General features: G+C 36.6%; 1 protein-coding gene across 4 annotated transcripts; it reads right to left on the bottom strand.

Moving 5' to 3' along the window:
• Window positions 1–4,859: 4,859 nt before the first annotated feature.
• LOC115420701 (S-adenosylhomocysteine hydrolase-like protein 1) lies at window positions 4,860–18,215 on the bottom strand. Of its 4 annotated transcripts, none has more exons than XM_030136153.1 (17): window positions 17,740–18,215; window positions 15,026–15,137; window positions 14,427–14,564; window positions 14,174–14,274; window positions 11,004–11,106; window positions 10,812–10,906; window positions 8,850–8,956; window positions 8,650–8,766; window positions 8,511–8,574; window positions 7,817–7,905; window positions 7,664–7,734; window positions 7,459–7,553; window positions 7,277–7,375; window positions 6,824–6,892; window positions 6,596–6,674; window positions 5,627–5,747; window positions 4,860–5,532 (listed from the first exon to the last, which is right to left on the bottom strand). In XM_030136153.1, exons 1-17 carry the CDS (start codon window positions 18,190–18,192, stop codon window positions 5,526–5,528), a joined length of 1,920 nt encoding a protein of 639 aa, XP_029992013.1. In that variant the 5' UTR covers window positions 18,193–18,215; the 3' UTR covers window positions 4,860–5,525. The 4 variants fall into 4 exon arrangements, with proteins under 4 accessions (XP_029992013.1, XP_029992015.1, XP_029992014.1 ...); XM_030136155.1 differs by lacking the exon at window positions 17,740–18,215 and adding an exon at window positions 16,915–17,407; XM_030136154.1 differs by lacking the exon at window positions 4,860–5,532 and having other exon boundaries at window positions 5,623–5,747.
• Window positions 18,216–20,363: the final 2,148 nt, after the last annotated feature.

Consider the following 20,363-nt stretch of genomic DNA (forward strand, 5'->3'; position numbering starts at 1 on the left):
ATATTGATTTAGTATTGGATTCAATGCTGTTGTGGTTTGGTGACAATTAATGAAACACATTTAAATGACCAACTGTATGTAAAGTATTGTACAGGGTAATGGATGCACAAACTGTAATAATAACACTATGCTGCTATACCTTGAAGTGACACGGTGTACAGTTCAATAAGGATCTGCTGTTGTACACACACTCGCACGAACACACTCGCATACAAACACTGGGACACTCTGGATTACAGTAATCCAGGGTATTTTTAGGACTTCATGATCAGAGACAGACAGGATGCAACAATCGAGGAAAACAGATAATGATTGTTGTAGGCCCAACTGGATTTTCTTAGAGCCAAGTTAATTACATAAAGTCTATCAGGTAGCAGAGCTAAATCAGGCAGCTTGTTCTCTAATAAAAGCTAATGTAATTCAGTATCCTATGAAATCATGGTTATGAGACACTGAAATAAAAATATGCCATTTACGCCCAATTAATGTAATCCACCGTAGGTAAACTAACTGAGATTAAAGATTCATTCTGGACCTTGGACGTATTGAAATGGCTTGATTAAAAATTACAGAGTTGACGTCTAATGACTAGATTGGCTCACCTCCCATGACCTTCATCACCGTCATCATTTGCAGTTGTCATGGAGACAGTTCAGTTCACACAACAGACTTCTAATGGTGATGAAACTTTGAGAAACAAGAAAGTGCAGTGAAGTTATGTGAGATACTTTGTTAGAGATGCAATGGTAAAGTGAATGGAAATCACATAGGATGATTAACAAGTAAAATACAATTAGACAGCACACAGGAAAATGTGAGGAAATATAAAGAAAATACTCAACAGAGTGACATGTTTATTAATGTGAGTGGAGCCACAGATCAGCGCATATCAGAGCTTATCGGAAATACAGCAGTAGTAAATAAGACAGATTTATTATAGCATAAAAATATGTATAAATATCACAGAATCAACCCTAAAAATATCACTGGTCAACAATTTATTTTAGAAATTATCTGCCTTGGAGACTAAATAACCCAAATCTTACATAATTGAATAAGATGAATTGGAAAACAAATGACAAAAGTGTTATTACACATACATTGGTTTATGTACGTTTACAATAGATTTATAAGTATTACAAGTAATAAGTACTATAAGTATTGCAATAGAAAGAGGCTGAAATGTGAATGTATTATAATGTACAGACAGAATTTTGAAGTAGATTTAGTAAATATGAAAGAAACAAATGACTGCAGCTCATATCTGTACATATCCTTGCATATTTGCACAACAGTAAGAATATTTGCACTCAATGTCAACCACTGTGACAGTATTTTGTATCTTGCACAATCAATCTTTCTTTTTTTTTGCAACTTGATACACTTACTCTTTGCATAGAGTACTTGCTTCATTTTATTTTAACTATTTATTTTTCCTTGCCTAGTGTACAGTTTATTTCCTTTATTGGGTTTTTGTTTAGTTAAAATTGTTTTAACTGTACAGTTTAGTTCCTTTATTTCATTTTAGTTTAGCTCAACTGTTTACATTAGTCGTGTGAAGGAAACTCACAAAGTAAGAATTTCATTGCTTAGTACTGCTGTGTATATGACAATAAACTTCTTGAATCTTGAATCTTTAAAATTCCTGTTGGATAAAACCCATTTTCTCATTAATTATCATAATTTCTTTTTTTTTTTTTTTTTTTTTTTTTTTTTTTACCAAAACTGTCTTGAAAACTACAACCAAACAGTATTTTTAATCAACATTTTCTATATTAGTGACTCAAACTTGGTAAGGTTTCACTACTTTTATTCTAGAGGAATTTTACTTGTAGACTTAGGTGTAACACGTAGTCAATAGTGCTGTTCTTCCCCCTAGTGGTAAAAATGAGTATTGTCACAAATTCATCTTAAATTTTAATAGTTGTGAATCAGTCCACAGCAGCAATTACTAAAACACTCCCACATCTCTTAAACCACGCTGTTTCGTTTTATAGAGTTTTATGCTATGCTCAATTTCTTGGTCAGTGTTTTTGACATCCATATATGTTCAAAGTGCACTCACTATATTTCATTTTTATTTATTTATTTTATTTTATTTATTATTCACAACCACTTTATCTGATTTGGTTATTGTCTTGTTGTTTATGTTTATTTGGGTGTGAAAAAAAAATGTCTTGGGATTTTTTTTTTGTCACCTGCACAATATATTGCATTTTGATCTCTGTTTTTCTTGTTGTGGTGTAAATAAACATGAATAAATACTATATCAGAATTATGAGGCAGACGTGTGAGGAAAAGGTTTGACGATGAGCCTAATCCTCCTTTTACATTTGAACCATAATTATCCTTTAGAGTACAGGTGTCAAACATGCGGCCTGGGGGCCAAATCTGGCCCGCCAAAGGGTCCAATCCAGCCCGCGGGATGAATTTGTGAAATGCAAAAATTACACTGAAGATATTAACAATTAATGGTGTCAAAATCATTTTAATTCACGTTCCACATACAGTCCAATTAGATCTTAAGTGGGTCGGACCAGTAATATGTTATCATAATAACCTATAAATAATGACAACCCCAAATTTTCTCTTTGTTTTTTGGTGTAAAAAAGTAAAATTACATGAAAATGTTTACATTACCAAACTATGCTTTTACAGAAAATGTGAATAACCCGAACAAATATGAACAAACGGAAATGTCTTAAGAAAAGTAAATGCAATTTGACCAATATTCTGCCTGTTACTAAATGTTTTGTACGATTGTAATGCACATGTGTAAATGATAAGCTGATAAACCGAGGCAGAATATTGTTAAAATTGCAGTTGTTTTCCTTAAGACAGTTCAAGTTGTGTTATTCAGATTTTTAAGGAAACTTTGTAGATGTAAACCTGATCATAATATAATTTTCCTTTTTCCATTGTTATTTTACTGGTCTGGCCCACTGGAGATCAAATTGGGCTGAATGTGGCCCCTGAACTAAAATGAGTTTGACTTAGAGGTTTGTTTGTTTGTTTGTTGTCACTGACAAAATGCTTCTGTCTGTGGGTGTTGAAGGCCACTTGGTGGCAGTATACTGTAGTGCAAGAAATAAATAAACAACCCCTATATTACAGATGATATTAATCCTGAGATATGATATAATATATAATATCACTGAAGATATAAAAAAACAAAGACTCATGGTTTTGACATAACACAATAATATCAGAGCTCTGAAATTAATTTTGCAGCTTATTTCTCCTACTTTCTGTGTTGTCTCATGTTTTTCATGCTCAGGTGTGTTTATTTGTTTTGTGTTTTGCATATAGTTTGTATGTCTATAATGGCAGAGGGAGAAGCAGTAAATACACTGATTAACTCCTCAGTGTATTTCCTGCTACAGTACGGTGATTTGCCTTTTGGTTTATTGCTCAGTACAGTGACTTTATCTTTAGAAACAGTAGCACTATCAGAATGAGTGGATTGTTTGTATGATAAGAGATAAGATTAACCTACAGTGCACCCTATTAGCTTTTAGAACACAAAGACTAGAATATGTGTGTGTGTGTGTGTGTGTAAATACTGTACATGTATATAACTTCCTGTATAACACTCATCCATGTTATTCTTATCATAAGTAATATTAATACTACTTTACCAACTCTACAATAACAACAACAATGACCATCATCATCATCATCATCATCATCATCATCATCATCATCATCATCATCATAATGGTGGTATTACAGTATCACAATAGCTGTAAGTGAAGAAGGAGGATGTATCATAAAATTAATCAAATGTCATTCAGATCATTATTTATTGGAAAAAATGGTACATTGTATTACTTTATCACTGGCTTAACAACACAAATATGCAGCCAAAGCAGTGGTATATATAGTACTGTGTAAAGTCTTAGGCCACCTATGGGTTTGTTGTTTTTTTACAGGTTGAAATAAGCACATATATTTGTTTCTCATTCTCTTTTCTTCAGATTAAACAAGAAAACACAGGAAATATGTGCACAGCCTTTAAAAACACACAAAAAACTAAATGAGTTCTAATAGTTAAAGTCACTATTTAGTGTGACCCCTGACCCCATGACAAAAAGCAGCACAGACATATCTGATGTGTTGAATGAAACCTGCTATAAAACATCAGAAAATTAATGTAATAAATCTTATATTGTCTGAACAAAAAAGGTTACAGACATGTCAAGTGCAAAGGGAGGTCACACTAAATACAACCACTTTGGTTTATTGAAGCTGATTTTTCCCCGGAACTTTTATTTTTTACTGCCGTACATGCTTCACATAAATCCAGATTGGATCAGAGACTGAGAAATGCATGTGTGGTCACTATAACTTTACTAAACAAACAAATAATTCTTTTGTTGGTGTGAGACTTTTGCGCAGTACTGTATATTACTACGACATTGCAACAGCTTGCACATAGTTAAATTACACAATAAATTTAAAGGTAATCAGTTACAACAAAAAATGTAATCAAAATGCTAGTGATCACTAAGGCTATGTTCACACTGCAGGCAAATATGGCCCAAATCTGATTTTTTTTGCCCATATGTGACCTGTATCCGATCTATTAAAGGCAGTTTGAACAGCACAAATCTGACTTTTTCAAATCCGACCCAGGCCACTTTCATATGTGGTCCTGAATCCGATACATTTCTGATATTTTGCAATGCCACTTGAGTCTGAACGGCCAGGTCACATTTATTCGACCTTTACGTCATTGAAATATGACAAACGTCACAATTCTGCGTCCCAGGTGTGTTAATTCTGTAAAAACAGTGCGTGCCTGTGTGGTCACGTATTATGTCAGGACCTCTTTTGTGCATGCAGGTCACTTCATGGTCGTATTCAGTTCATACTCAAAATTGATACAAGTTGTATTTAATGTGTAATATGAACAAACACACAAAAAAATCGGATTTCACCCAAAAATCTGAATTGTGCATTAAGACCTGCTGTCTGAACGTAACCTAAGAGTTTGTATGTCAGTATATTATTTCTGGTGCATAGCTTAAACTAAAAGTTAGACAAGATCTTGTACATTAATGAACAATGTTTGTTTAAACTGATGTTTAATAGATTCTTATGTCATAAGTTACATAATTTTGATGAAGTGAATAAAATAATTGTTACCTATTACATTCCCATTTACATTTCAGTAGGACCCTCCCGACACTGATTATCAGGTACATTTGATTTTACAGATAAGATCACATTTAATATTTAATCTTCATTGAAATTAGGAGTGTATACATGATGAGGGAATTAAAAATCAGATCATCAGCTGACATTCAGAGGGTAAAGTCAATAAAATATCAGTGTTGCCCAAAGCTATTGAAAAATGATTAGCTGTTGACAATAATTTAACAAATTGCAGTGCTGTTATACTATCTAAAGTCATCATTCTTGATCAGTTCCAGCTCCATGTCCTTTGGTCTTAGTGAGTTTCAGACTGTAGAGGGCGTCGTTGCTCTGTCTGACTGTAAAGAGACTCAGCTATATGTGCACAGTCAATACCTAATGGATAACAAAATACAAAAGTAAATGTAAGAAAACACCTGAATGTGTGTGTTTTTTTTCTTTGTGTGTTGACATGTTTGCTCATCGTCACCTGTAGTAGTTTGGTTTGAAGGGTCCGTGTTTACCGATGCCCAGGTATTTGGCCTGTTCGTCAGTCAGTTCTGTCAGATGAGCTTCAAACGTTGACAGGTGAAGACTGGCCACATATTCATCTGCAAACATCAACAAGCTTTAATATTTGACAGGATTTTTTTTTTTTTTTAATGGATTTCAGTTGTGATTGGGCATGGAATAAACAAGTCGTAATAATAATACCAGTTGAATATAGTGGTGGAAAAATGTTTTTGGACATCCCATGCATTTGTGGTTACATTGCATTAAGAATCACTCTTAAGTCATTGGATTTTGCCAAGCATTGTTCCATTCTCCACACACACATGCTTCCTTCTGCACATGCACTGTTTCATCAAGATACTGCCCCTTGAAACACATCAAGGACATGACATGTAGAAAAGGTCAAGCTTTTAGTTTTGTTATTTTTACTTGTTAACAATAAGCAAAAAATCATTTGCATTTTATTTGCATCTGTCTGATGCAGCCACACCTTTTGAAACACAAAAAAAAACAACAGGTTTTTCTGCAAATATATCATCATAACAACAAATTTATAGGGAGCTACTGGTATTCAACAAACCAAAGGTGTTCATGGAAAGGGCATAAACCATTGGAAAAAGACAAAAATCCAGGCACTCACTAGGTTAGAAAAATTTTAAAAAGCCTTTATTTCATGAGAGCCTGTAGATTAGTTCATAGGGGCTGGAGTTACAAAACAAAAACACCCTGGAGAAGGCGCATGCCAACACGTGTTGGTGTGGTTGTAACTCCAGCCCCTATGAACTAATCTACAGACCCCCATGAAATAAAAGTTTTTTAAAAAATTTTCTAACCAAGTGAGTGCCTGTTTTTTTTCTTTTTCCAATATATCATCATAATATTTGAGATTATGTAACATTTTAAGGGTGTCTGAAAACTTTTTTTCCATTATTGTATTATATCTCACCCATCTTCTTAGGCAGCAGATAGACGTCCTGTTTGTATCGTCCTTCTGGAGAGTTGTAGAGTTCAATCAGAGCAAGTGCCTGAGACACAACAGTGACAGAAACACAGAAACACAAATGAATGCCACAGATTCTGCCTCATACATACTGACCATTCAGCACATGCATAATAACTATGCTGCCCCGCAGGAAATTAGTTCTTTGCATTCAAGCCAAAAATAATAGAATACCTGTGTTGTTGCAGTGATGGAGAGGACAAATGAGGGCACTGTGGAGCAGCTTAGATTCAGCAGACGGCCCTGAGAGAAAGGTTTGAAGAACATCAGACTCTAATCACAACCTGAAGACTTACAGCAAGTGTGTTACATAAAAGAATCATGCATAATACACTGGGTAGAATATAAATCACTATAGTTTTTTCACTGGATAGGAGCTGGTCTTAGCATAGTGCAGTGATTGAAAAAAAAATCCAGTGCTGATCCAATACTCTAATGTATGTTTTTGAACAATGCAGGAAATGTATTTTTTTAAGTTTAAATAGAATTTTGTTCATTTCTTGGACAAAGCCCTCTGGAAATTAAGGTTCCAGTAGCAGCACTGCCCCATATGTACAGGTATAAGAGGAATTAGAAGATTAAAAAGAAAAATATAATAATAATGACAGTAACTATAAGTATCATCACCTCAGCCAGCAGGACAATCCTTTTACCATCAGGCCAAACAATGTGGTCCACCTGAGGCCTCACATGCTCCCATTTCAGATCAGCAGCCCGCAGACCCGCCTGATACAACACCAGATTTATTAGAACATATATGTATAGATACAAAAACTCATAAATAACACACAGCCTGAGTATGTCCATACCAAATCGATCTCAGTGTTGGAGTGTCCCATGTTGCAGATGATGCAGCCATTCTTCATTCTGTCCAGATGCTCCCTCACAACCACATTTTTATTTCCTACAGAAAGAAAAAATAAAACAATATATGATGATATTTGAGATGATATTTGTGAATACTATGTGCTTTGCATTTCATGGTAAAGTGAAAACAGCGGCTAACAATGTTACCTGTGCAGGTGATGACCATATCTACCTGTCGGACGATTTCACTCAGTTTGATCACTCTGAAGCCGTCCATGCTGAGGTAAAAAACAGCCAGTATGATTTTATATATTTCATAATCTTTGTCGTATGTGTAAACATGTGTAATGCAATGCTTACGAGGCCTGAAGTGCACAAATGGGATCCACTTCAGTGACGTATACAATGGCACCGAGTGCTTTCAGAGCAGCGCAGCAACCTTTACCGACCTACGAGAAACAACAGTCATTAAGCCACTAAAGAAGCAAAAGTAATGTGTTATGTTGTATAAATGAGAGGTGGAGGTGGGATTTAATAAGTTTTCTTCTTCCCACTCATATTCATTCATACATACTGAATTTATTTTATTATTACAGCTGGTGGCTGTGGCTCAGTTGGTAGAGCGGGTTGTCCAATGACTAAATTCTGGCTCCAACTGTCCACATGTTGAAGTGTCCTTGGGCAAGACACTGAACCTTAAATTGGTCCCAGCAGGGTCTGGCAGCGCTTACTGGTGTGTGAATGTGAGGCCTTGTACAGCACTTTGGGCACCATAAAGGTGTACAAAATGTGCTGCATAAGTTCAGTCCATTTACCATTACAAGTGTAAATAGCAATTGCTGTATTGTCTTGATCACCTCTATTTATTAATATATTTGCCTGCTATTAGTTCCTTGTACACACAAAAGTTTCATGTGAAAAAGTGTGCTCAAAACAAATAAATAGAAAGAAAGAAAGAAAGAAAGAAAGAAAGAAAGAAAGAAAGAAAGAGGGAAAGTATCTAGTAGAGCTGATTCATTTAAGTGTTTCTTTAGTCCGTGTTCAGTGGACTGACCTCTCCATATCCACACACCACCACCTGTTTTCCACCAAACATGACATCAGTGGTTCGCTTCAACCTGAAAGAAGAGTTCAACACTGTCAGCACATTGCACAGTAGTGTTCTGGTTTACCTCCACCACATGATTCATTACCCGTCCAGAATAGACTCCTTGCAGCAGTAAAGGTTGTCAAACTTCTGCTTGGTCACAGAGTCGTTAACATTCATAGCAGGAACACACAACCTGCCTGCCTTTGACAGCTGGTATAACCTGAGAGGAACACAAGTAGAGATAGCAGAGCTGCAGAAAGCCTTCATGGAACTGCTGAATCAGATGTTTGGTGTGAAACTCACCTATAAACACCCGTTACACTCTCTTCTACAATGCCTTTAATCTTCAAGAACATGGTTGAGTATTTCTTATGGATCCAGTGGGTCAGGTCACCCCCATCATCCAGAATCTGAGGTTAGAAATATGTTCAGCTATACATCCTCACAACCCTCTGTGGTCTTTATGGAACAATCAGCCACAACATTATAATCAGTTACAGCCCTGGTCCTCATTCCTGGTCCTCCAGAGCCACTATCCTGCATATTTTAGATGTATCCTTCTTCCAACACACCTGATTCAAATGATTAGCCTATCATCAAGCTCTGCAGAAGCCTGATAATGACAGTCAGGTGTGCTGGAAGAGGGATACATCTAAAACATGCAGGATAGTGGCTCTTGAGAACCAGGAATGAGGACCAGGGAGTTAAAGGTAAAGTGGAAATGATGCAGATTATCTTCCTATAATGGCACTATGGGAACTATGATTACAATGAGAGTGATTTATTAGGCAGCAAGTAAAAGTTGATGATCAAGTGTAGGGCAATGAGAAGCTTTGAACAGGGCCTAAGAGTGGGTCAGAGCATTATTAATACTACTAGTCTTGTTGAGTGTTCCCGGTCTGCGATGGTAAGACATGGACTCTAAATGACCAGTAAAGGTGCGGTATCTGGCAACAACATGCTAGCATCAGATCATTTAAGTCTTGTAAGTGGTGAGGTGGGACATCCATGAAGTGGTTGTCATGCACATTCCACAGATGCTTAATTGTATTGAGGTCCAGTTGTTCGTCCTTAGTCCACTTTTAGTAGGACTTAACTATTGCAGAACAGGAACTTCCAACAAGACCTGTAGTTTAAAGATGCCATCACCTTGTCATTTGGCCATTTCAATTGGGGCGTAGTGAATAACTTGAACAAATATGAACAACCTGAGATTTATTTAGAGAGGTAAGTGCAATTTTAGCAATATCATGCCTGTTACTAAATGTTTTGTGCTTTTGTAGATCCACTGTGATCTCTAAGTTATAATGCACATGTGTTAATGATAAGCTGAGGCATAATATTGTAAAAATTGCACTTTTTTTTTCATATGAAATTTTGGTTGCTCATGGTTGTTTATGTTATTCATATTTTTTTTAAGTATAGTTTCATTCATTATCTGAACCCACTTTATCCTCATAAGGGTTGCTGGAGCCTAACTCAGCTAGTCATGGGCGAAGGTGGGGTACACCCTGGACGAATCGCCAGTTCATCGCAGGGCTGACATATAGAGACTAACAACCAATCACTCTCACAGTCACATCTATGGGCAATTTAGATTAACCAATTAACCTATCAGTGCATGTCTTTGGATGGTGGGAGGAAGCCGGAGTACCCGTAGAGAACCCATGCAGACAAGGGGAGAACATGCAAACTCCACACAGAAAGGTGCCACCCCCCACACCCAGGACCTTCTTGCTGTGAGGCATGAGTGCTATCCACTGGATAAAAAATTTTCATAATGTAATTTTACTTTATTCACAATAAAACATAGAGAAGTTTGGAGTTGTCATTATTTGTAGGTCATTATGCTATTATTTTACTGGTCTAGCTCACTGGCCTCTATGTGGCCCCTAGAATAAAAAGAGTTTGACACCCCTGCTCTACAGGGACAATATGAGGGGGAACTTACTACTATTTCATAAGTCAGTGGTTATGCTGTTATGGCTGACTGACATAGACACACTATTGAATTCACAAACTCAATATAACGTATGTACTGATATTTGGTTTCCGGAGAAAATGTAACTTTATCACTTCAGTTCAGTTGGTAGTATGTTGTATCATTTGTAGTATGCAAAAAATGTGTAACAACTTGTCAAATACCATCAGTCTTCAACTGAAATATCTGCAGATTATACTGTGTTTTGACTGGAATGTTCTGTTTTATCATTTTTATGTATGCAAACACTACTAATCAGGACAGGATTATTTTTTCTACGTCACCATGTTAGGTTGCCAGGTCTGAGCACTGACACACCGGTCGATGCACCACCAGAAATCCTCCTCTGATTCTCCTCTCCACGCAAACACTGAAATACCTGTACGGGAGCAAGGGATGAACAAAATGATGAAGTGATGGTCAAACCTGGAATTAAAAGTCAAATAAAGAAGCCGCTGCAGATGATCATAATGTACCTGCTTCAGCGAGAGCAGCAGCCACAGAGTTCTGGGTGGAGAAGATGTTACAGGCCGCCCAGCGACACTGAGCCCCCAGCGCACACAGAGTCTCGATCAGTACCTGTAAAACACCATTCACCAACAGACAGTGTTCTGCAAGTTACCTCCAGATTGTAATGCATTATAGATTACTTGTTATTGTTATTTAAAAGTAATTCCTTACCTTACAATACTACTGTTTCAGAATAGTAATGCATTACATGACTCCTGTATTACTTTTCATAAATGGCGGATGCGCAGTAGAACCCAACTTCTTCCCATTAGAAGAAATAGGAGAGCCTTGGGACGCATACATTTGCGCCCTAAGTACTAGTGATGGGACTTTTGGTTCTTTGAAGGGAGCCGTTCAATCAGGAGCCGTTCACTGAAAAGAGCCATTCAAAAGACTGGCTCTTTTATGGTTTTGGCATTATTTTGAAACACCAATGTTTTAATGACTAAATAGGCTACATGTGATGATTGACATTACATTTTAAAGGTGTTTAATTGGTGCAGCAGTAATTATTATCTTACCATAAAAAAGAATAGTTAGTTCAAATGTGTGGGCTAAATACATGACATGAGAGGTGACATTAGGCAAATGATGGAATTGGACCAAAAACATCACGGTACATTATGTGGACTAGTCTGTAGCCTAAAAATGAAGAAGAAAATAAAACATTTTCTTATGAAATAACATTTTATTCTCCTCAAAACAAGAACAATAAATGTGTGTAAACATACGGAAAAATTGCACTAAAGACAACAGTGATTAACCACTGCAATTACTTAAATACCTAAACTATAGTGCAATTCTCAGAACAAGAACAGTATGTTGGTAAACATACAGAAAAAATGCTCAAAACACAAAAGCGATTTATCATTGCAATTACTTAATTACCTGAACAACTGTAGTGCATTTTCCCTCCGAAGAAGAACAATGTCTGTAAACATATGGGAAAAAATTACGGAAAAACCCAACAGTGATTAATCACTGTTATTAATAAATAAATAAATAAATAAAAAATAATAAATAAATAAATAAAAATGAACGGTTCGTTCCCAGTGTTCATTTCAAAGAGCCGTTCAAAAGATTCGATTCGCTCGTGAACGTCACATCACTACTAAGTACATGTGGACGGATAGCTCGGTAAGTAACGCTACGGTCTACAATGTTCGAATCCCAGGAGGAACACGTGTATTTTTTTCAACATTTTACATGTTCAAACAGGGGGCGGATTTAGATAAAGAACTCTAACTAACAGAAACGTTAGCTTACCTTGTCATTGCTAATCAAAGGGATGATGCTAACTAGCTTCTTGAAAGCAGGGTTAGGGTTAGTGATTTGCGGATGGATACTGAAGTATCAATATCTTCGATACCAGATCTTTACACTCTAGAATTGAGTCACAAATCAAAATATCGATACTTTTAATATTTCTGTCATTTGAGGTAATGTATATCAGGTGCACAGTGGAAAGTAGTTAAACTACTGGGATCTTGTCCAAATGATATTGGTGGGAACTACTTTTTCTTCCGCCTGGGTAAGCGTGTACTGCATCACGCCTCTCAGTCAGTCAACTCTGAGAAACAATTAATATGCTATTGTTCCTTAACAAAAACTTGTGAATGAGGGAAAGTGTCACTGTTGGATACTTTTGCTGAAGTGTTACATCACAGGTGTCAAACATGCGGCTTGGGGGCCAAAACCGGCCCGCCGAAGGATCCAATCTGGCCCCTGGGATGAATTTGTGAAATACAGAAATTACACTGACGATATTAACAGTCAAGGATGTTAGAATCACTTTAGGTCAGTTCAATCTCAAGTGGATCAGAACCAGTAAAATACTATCACAATAACCTATATTTAATGCAAACTACAAATTTTTCTCTTTGTTTTAGTGTAAAAAAAAAAAAAAGTAAAATTACACAAAAATGTTCACATTTACAGACTAGCCTTTTTCAAAAAAATGTGAATAACCTGAAAATTCTTAAGAAAAATAAATGCAATTTGAACGATATTATGCCTTAGTTTATCATATATACATATGCATCACAACTTACAGATCACAGTGGATCTACAAATACACAAAACATTTTGAAAGAGGCAGAATATTTATACAATTCCACATACTTCATATTTGTTTATGTTATGTTCAAGTACGGTTTGTAGATGTAAACATTTTCATTACGGAATTTGACTTTTTCCACTCAAAAACATAGAAAAAAACTTTGGAGTTACATTATTTATCAGTTCTTATCCTATTATTTATATTATTTTACTGGTCCAGCCCACTTTATATCATATTAGGCTGTATGTGGCCCCTGAACTAAAATGAGTTTGACACCCTTGTATTACATGTTCAGCATTTTCATTTTTAATGTTAACATGTTCATGTAATGTGAATTAATATGGAAGTTTTCATTTTTACAATAGTTCTTAATAATTTAAACAATAATTATTCTCATGTCTTGTATTCTTTATGAAGTTATGATTTGAAATACACTTTAAAAGAAAAAAAAAAAGATTTTATAGACATTAAGTGTATTTGAACAAAGTATCGGTATCAGATCGGTATCGCTGATACCACCCTAAATCGAACATCACTAGTTAGCAATGGACTAGTTAGGGTTAGTAATGAGCATACATCCATGTCGCCAATGTACTGTCTTCTACCATCTTCACCCATTGGCTGAACACCAACAGGAAATAGAACTTTCCTGCTGCACTTTTGGTTGCTTAAGTTTTGCTGTTGTTTTTTTTTTTCATTTGAGCAATTAAATTATGGTTGAAAAGTGTATGGTAACGAAGGCACTATTGAACATGTACTGAGTAACATATTACTGAAAATTAATCAGTATTGCCTTACACTACTGTGTTACAGCAAAAAGTAATCCAGTACTGTAATGCATTACTTTTGTAATGTGTTAACCAACACTGCCAACAGATATTACAAATCTGAAGCAGTGAAGGGTTACAACACAATCCAAGAGCTGCATGCACCACATTAGATTGAACCCAAACTTATTTCTGTCTCATGGGAATTTAAAGACAGCCACAAGCAACAAATTTCTTCCAGTGTGTTTGACTTGAAAGATGGTTGTTCTTTGTATGTATGTGTGCGTGAATGTGTGTTTACTCAACTGACCGCTGTCTGTGCAGTGATGTGTGTACAGCCCACTACTTTGGCTCCGGCTAGAGGCTTCTCCCCACCTGCTCTTTTCCTCAGGACCATCAGTGCTGGCATTTCTAAATATCATAGACAGGGACACATTCAGTTTGAGGACAGACATCATTAATGTGTCTTTTTTTGTTTCATTTATCGGGCCTTGTTGTCTGATATTATCTCTTCTTTAGTTAGTTAGAGGGGTGCCATACTAAATAACAGTTATGTCTTTTACCTTGCTCTGCAATTTCTATTTCTCTACGTCCATGGCTGGCATATTTGATATTTTTGATGCAAAAGTCAGACAGGCCCTTGGACGTCTTCTGGAGTTTGTCCTTGGGTGAAGATTCATCCTCCGAGCTGTCACTGTATGCTAAAGCAGAGAAACATGATTACATAGACAAATTGTACACAATATGAGTAAAAATGATCACCTAATATAACAGAGATCACGAAAGTAAACATGGTAACTTTAATAGAAATGAAACAATTTCTTAATTTTTGTTTCCAATGCTGTGTTTTCAATCAGACTTCAGCTAGGGGAGGCTTTTTTCAGAGCCTTTGAAGTCTGAGTAAACTGTGGCAGTGATTGACATGTTTGAGAAAGGCTCACAGATCCGATTAGGTCTAAATTAAAGAGTTTAATTCTTCTGAATACTTTTCCTCTTAATTAAGGTTTAGCTGAGGGAGAAAGCACCAAACCTAATCCTTGGGGCCCTTTAGTTCTCGTGGCGGTGGGATCAGAATCAGTTCTCTGAGTTGGTTTATATATCAAAGACATGTGAGTAGACTTAAGAGTTTGTAAGTGGAAGTGTGTGTATGTTTTTTTCGTACCTGAACTGAAGCTTTCTGTTGACGACTGTGAGATGGAACGAGACAGTGAGCGACGGCGAGTCTTGGTGTGGCGTTTGTTGAATTCTTGCTTCTGCTCGGTCAACTGTATTTGCTGTGGAAATAAAATAAAATAAAATAAAATAATAATAATAATACAATGACGGTCAAAAAGTGAAATGCAGGATATATAGGCCTATCAGTTGGGTTTACTCTGCAGGCTGCAAAAACGTAAAGATGAAGCCTGAATTAGACAGACCTGACATACTCATTACTCATTTTAGTACAGAAATGCCACCTTTCTTCATAAACTACCATCTCTGTACATAGCCACTGTCATGTTTCTCCATCTTTTCCCCTCACTCATCCCTGTGTCTGTTGATGTCTCACCATCCACTGTGGCTGCATGAAGGATGGACTGCTGTTACAGGGATCCCACTTGGCCATGTCCGCTCCCTGACTTGTCTGCTTTGCCTTTGTTGCCTTAGTCTGAAACTACAGGCTTAAAGACTGCTTATTCCCTCCTACTACAATCTCCTCCTTTTATTATGTTTTTTTTTTCTCTGTTTTGACCCTTTTCTTACCCACGTGGACGGACATACGTTCTTTTGTCAGTTCATATGAGTTAATCCTCCTTGAACAGGTGGTAAAAGTCTTTAGAGTCAAATAGAGAATTTCTAGATGCATTAGTGGAATATGTGGCTTATAGATATATCAAACTGAACCCTTACATCCTCATTAGGAGCAATTAAACCTGAGCTGCTCAATATTTGGATCCCTGCAGGAGCAAGTCAGCCCAACTTTCTCAACTACTTGACTCAATCCTGGACTAAGTCCTAATTGCGCAATCAATAAAAAAGTATACTCGCTCTTTGCACCTTTTCAAAGACAGAATAATATAAGATTTAACTTTATTTTTTTGTCAGAAAATGTGCCTTGAATGCAGCACTTGGGGTGTAGCTGGTATCTCTTGAAGCAGCTGCTTAATCTTTAACACAAGATGACGCTAAGCTGTGACTTGAAGCAGTCTGAAACTTAACTTAATGATCATAAAGTCATCTCTGACAGGGCTCAGAAATGAAGCTTTATTTCAGACCAGTGAGATGAAAAGTGCAGTGAAAGTTGGTAATAATTTGGCTAAGAGTGGCTAAAAGGTCTGTCTGGAAATAAGTCATGCAATTACTTACAACCTAAAGAAAAAATATAAATATATATGTGTCGAGGCCCAAAACGGAATCTGGCCCGATCCGGCCCAGAATGGAATTCTATTCTAGGCCGGCCTAGAATGGAATCCTGCTGCTATAATGTTATTTTTATACCATGTTTAATGCAAATGATCCATAATTCCATAATTTGTCAAAATTTTACATTTTCAGTCTTACATACCTTGAGTAACTATTGTCAATTTCAGTCGATTTCACTGTACCATATATTGGTGGGGAGTACCACTAGGTTCTATTTGTAAATAAAGTGTATTATAGTTTACAATTAAAATGTTGTTTGTTTCTTTTTTTTTTCACATATTTGCAAATTCCATGTATTGATTTTTGTAATAATTTAGATCATTTGCATTAAACATGGTATAAAAATAACATTATAGCAGCAGGATTCCATTCTAGGCTGGCCTAGAATAGAATTCCATTCTGGGCCGGCCCGATTCTGAATCGGGCCAGATTCCGTTTTGGGCCTCGACATATATATAAAAAAACCCCCTAAAGATCTAAATAAAGGAAGAGCAAAGCACAAAATGACTAGTTTTAGTAATAACCAGGTAAAAAATGAAGAAAAAAGTAAAACAAGTTGAGCTGATATTCACCTAATTCTATGCATAGACCCAACACAATCAAGAGCAACTTTTACATAAACAAACTAACAGATAAAAGCAGTGATACCTTGATGCAGATGGACTGCACTGCCTCTTGGTCCTTGGCTTTAGTCATGTTCACTAGACTGTACACTTTCTTCATGCTGGCTGAGCACTCTCACACCTAATGCACAGTTAATTGCAGACTGATTCTACTTTGCAAAGCGACACTTTACGCCACACCCTCGTCTAACCGGACCAGGTCGAAGGTGGAGAAAAGACATAGAGTAAGACAGAGGAAATAAATGGAGTCTTTGTGAGGCTTACAGGGGAAATATTTGGGGAGATGTAGACTGACAAGTTAGAGAAGAAAGGGATGTATAAGGAAAAGAGGAGCTCATTCAAGGTGGGTTTAAGGAGGACGTAAAGTGCATTCTGCTCTGAGGGTATATTTTCTATAAAGCAGAGAAATGTACATACATGACCCTGTGCTGCACACAGTTTTTCAGAGAAAAAGAACACGGCAGCTAAGGCCTATAGCTATAGAGGAACCAGTGAAGTGAAAACACCAGAGATTGATGTCATTCAGTGACACAAAAGAATGCAAAGTTTTCTTGAAGTAAATCACACAATACAGTGCGAATTCACTAAAATAGCTCTTCAGCGTTACTGAAACTCAGAAATCTTTTCAGAGGCATGAAACATGTGCAATACGAGTGTAGACCTGCTGGTCAACCATTCATAGAGGCCTGCACAAAGCAAGACAAATCATTAACAGCCTAAATGCATGCAGGTTCATGCTTCCTCCAGACTTATGTAAGAGCAGAGCTGTACAGATAGATAATATATAATATATAATGTCTTGGTCTAGAGGGGCCTGACAGTTTACGTCAAACTCAGAGTCCTATCTCACCATATCAGTCTTAAGAGCTTCAGTAACTGCGTCGTCTTTTCCACCTTCAGACACATCTGTCTCATCCTTGTCTTCCTTCTTATGAATGTTGAGTTCTTCAGTAACTACTTCTTTTTTCTTATCTTCAGACACGTCCATCTGGTCTCTATCTCCTTTCTGAAGGGTATTGAGATCTTCAGTAACGACCTCTTCTTTGTCAGTTTCAGACTCGTCTGTCTTGTCTCCATTCTGATGAGTCGTCCGTCTGCTCTCTGCTGCCTTTAGCATCTGCAGCAGGTTTGGGCTGATCTTTGCTGGTTGATATTTGGCCGGTTCCTCAGTGGAAGCTGACTCCTCCACATGTTCTTCTCCGTTAAGTTCAGTATCTGTATCCTCCGCAGATGGTTCAAGATAATCATCGGGGGGTGATAAGTCCTCCAAAGAGGCTCCTGTCTGCTCCTTGTCCTCTGCCATGACTCACCTATGGAGACTGAAGAAGTGAACTAGACCCTTAGTTGTAGACAGGAAATCATTTAGCCATAACCTGCCCACATACATGTGATATTTCCTCCTACAAGATGTGTGTTGACTCCAAACAGTAGCAGCTTTTGGGTTACTTTGACAAAGTGTAACGTGTAGAATTAGTCCTGTGAGTGTAAACACACACAAAATATATATATGTACATATGTCAATTAAAATGCAATGCATTTTGCAGAAATGAAGACATGATCTTACATCTAACCTTTTGATTTACAAGGTTTCCTGTTTGATCAAAAAAACAAAAGCCACAACCCAGATCTTCAGACTTCTAAACTTGCTGAGCAGCTTCTCCTTTGCATGTTGTCTTTGATAACATAGAGTCAAATCACAATGAGTGCAAAGATGTACCTGCGATGCAAACAGAGGATTACATTAGAAACAAACAGGCACGTTGACTTGTTTACATTAAACCCCACCAGCATCAACAGATGAGCCATGACCACCAAACTCTTCCTCTGACGTCTAGAAGGAGAGTGGCCAAACAAAACGGCTAATTAACAAAGACAAAGCAGTACAGTTTAAGGCAGAAGTCACATCACGTCCAAAAATGAACAAAAAAAATCTATATCAAGAGCACATTATATGGAACAAGACTGTGATTAAAAAAAAAAAAAACATTAAAGGTTTGACAATGTGAAAGTCATAACAATATCTGGAAGTGCCTGTAATGTTAAGCAATTGTCATTCTATGGAAAACATGGTAAGATAAAATAAGATAAAATACACTGTTTTGCATAAAGTTGGAATGGTTATGTTTTCAGACACTTTCCGTCTTTTTATTCCTGTTTATACACATCAGTAATCACCATTGACCAGATGCAATGAATACATACTGAATCCCAGTTACTCTTTATCAAAAATAAATCACATTGTGAGAATATGTTATTTCAGCTTTATGGGCAACAGCTTAAGATAAGAAGATAAGATAAGATATTAATATGAAATGGTACTTTAAAAAATCTACATATATACAGATATTTACAGTCCAGGGAAGGAAAATGTACAGTGAAAATAATAGTACATGATATCTAAGAGGAATAACATGAGCCAGGTGATGTTCAGTCTCATTTAATCTGCTAAAACTAATGTCAAGTGTCATAATAATATGAATATACTGTACACTTTCTTGACTTTAACAGTTAAGTTACTTGTTTAAATTACTTGTAAGCTTTCAGTTGTATTGAGGCCATTTTGTCTTATCTTACCTGTGTTATTGTCCATTTCTGACCAGGTGTCAGTGCATCTAAATGACAGAATGATTTACAGGGTTTTGCTGCCATGTGAAAGAGACATAGGAAGAAAAATCAGCAATTTTTTGGCAGAAATATGTGTTTGACTTTATAATCTGTCCTGTTCTATTACTGCAGCAGAAACAGTGGTCATAGAAAAGAGGAGGGGTGCTGTTTGTTCCACTAGGGGGCATAACAGCTCTGAGACTTTTCTGGAAGCTGAAACACTTTGCCCTTTCTTCTCTTATTTAGAAGAGGGAAAAAAAGTAGGATTTCAAACTTTACTGGTAGGATTTAAGGTTAAATACAATAACGTACTTCCAGAGATGCAAGCTGAGATGTAACCAGGAGTCTCTGACCTAGAATTTCATCCATTTTGCCCAGAAATTAATCTGACTTTTTCCTTTGCCCTCCGATCATTGGTCCACACATGCACACACACATTTAATAACTCTCATCATTCATTCAGTTCAGTTCAGTTCAGTTCAGTTACCATTATATTTTATCCATATATCAGCTGCTCATAGTTCTAGCAAGTGTAAAACCTTTTTTTAAATTTCCTCATTTATCAACAAATTGAAATCCAAAAGGTGATAAAATGTAGCATGTGTCATATTGTGTTTCTGCACAGTCTACATCTTAAGGGAGTTGTGTTCTAACTCAGATAAATAAGTGAAATTTGACTGATTTGTTTCCTTTTCCGGTTCCTTTACGACTCTGTCAACCATCTTTAATTCTACTGTGTTTTCCTCAGGCACCTGAATTTCCTGTTTCTTTTAATCTACATGTTGATCTGCCCCAGTGTTTCCTTCTCTCTTTTACTTTACATTCACTGCATTACAATATAATTTTTTTCTTTGGCCCACTGTGACATT

Source organism: Sphaeramia orbicularis, chromosome 6, assembly GCF_902148855.1.
Source record: "Sphaeramia orbicularis chromosome 6, fSphaOr1.1, whole genome shotgun sequence".
NCBI classification, from domain to species: Eukaryota; Metazoa; Chordata; class Actinopteri; order Kurtiformes; family Apogonidae; genus Sphaeramia; species Sphaeramia orbicularis.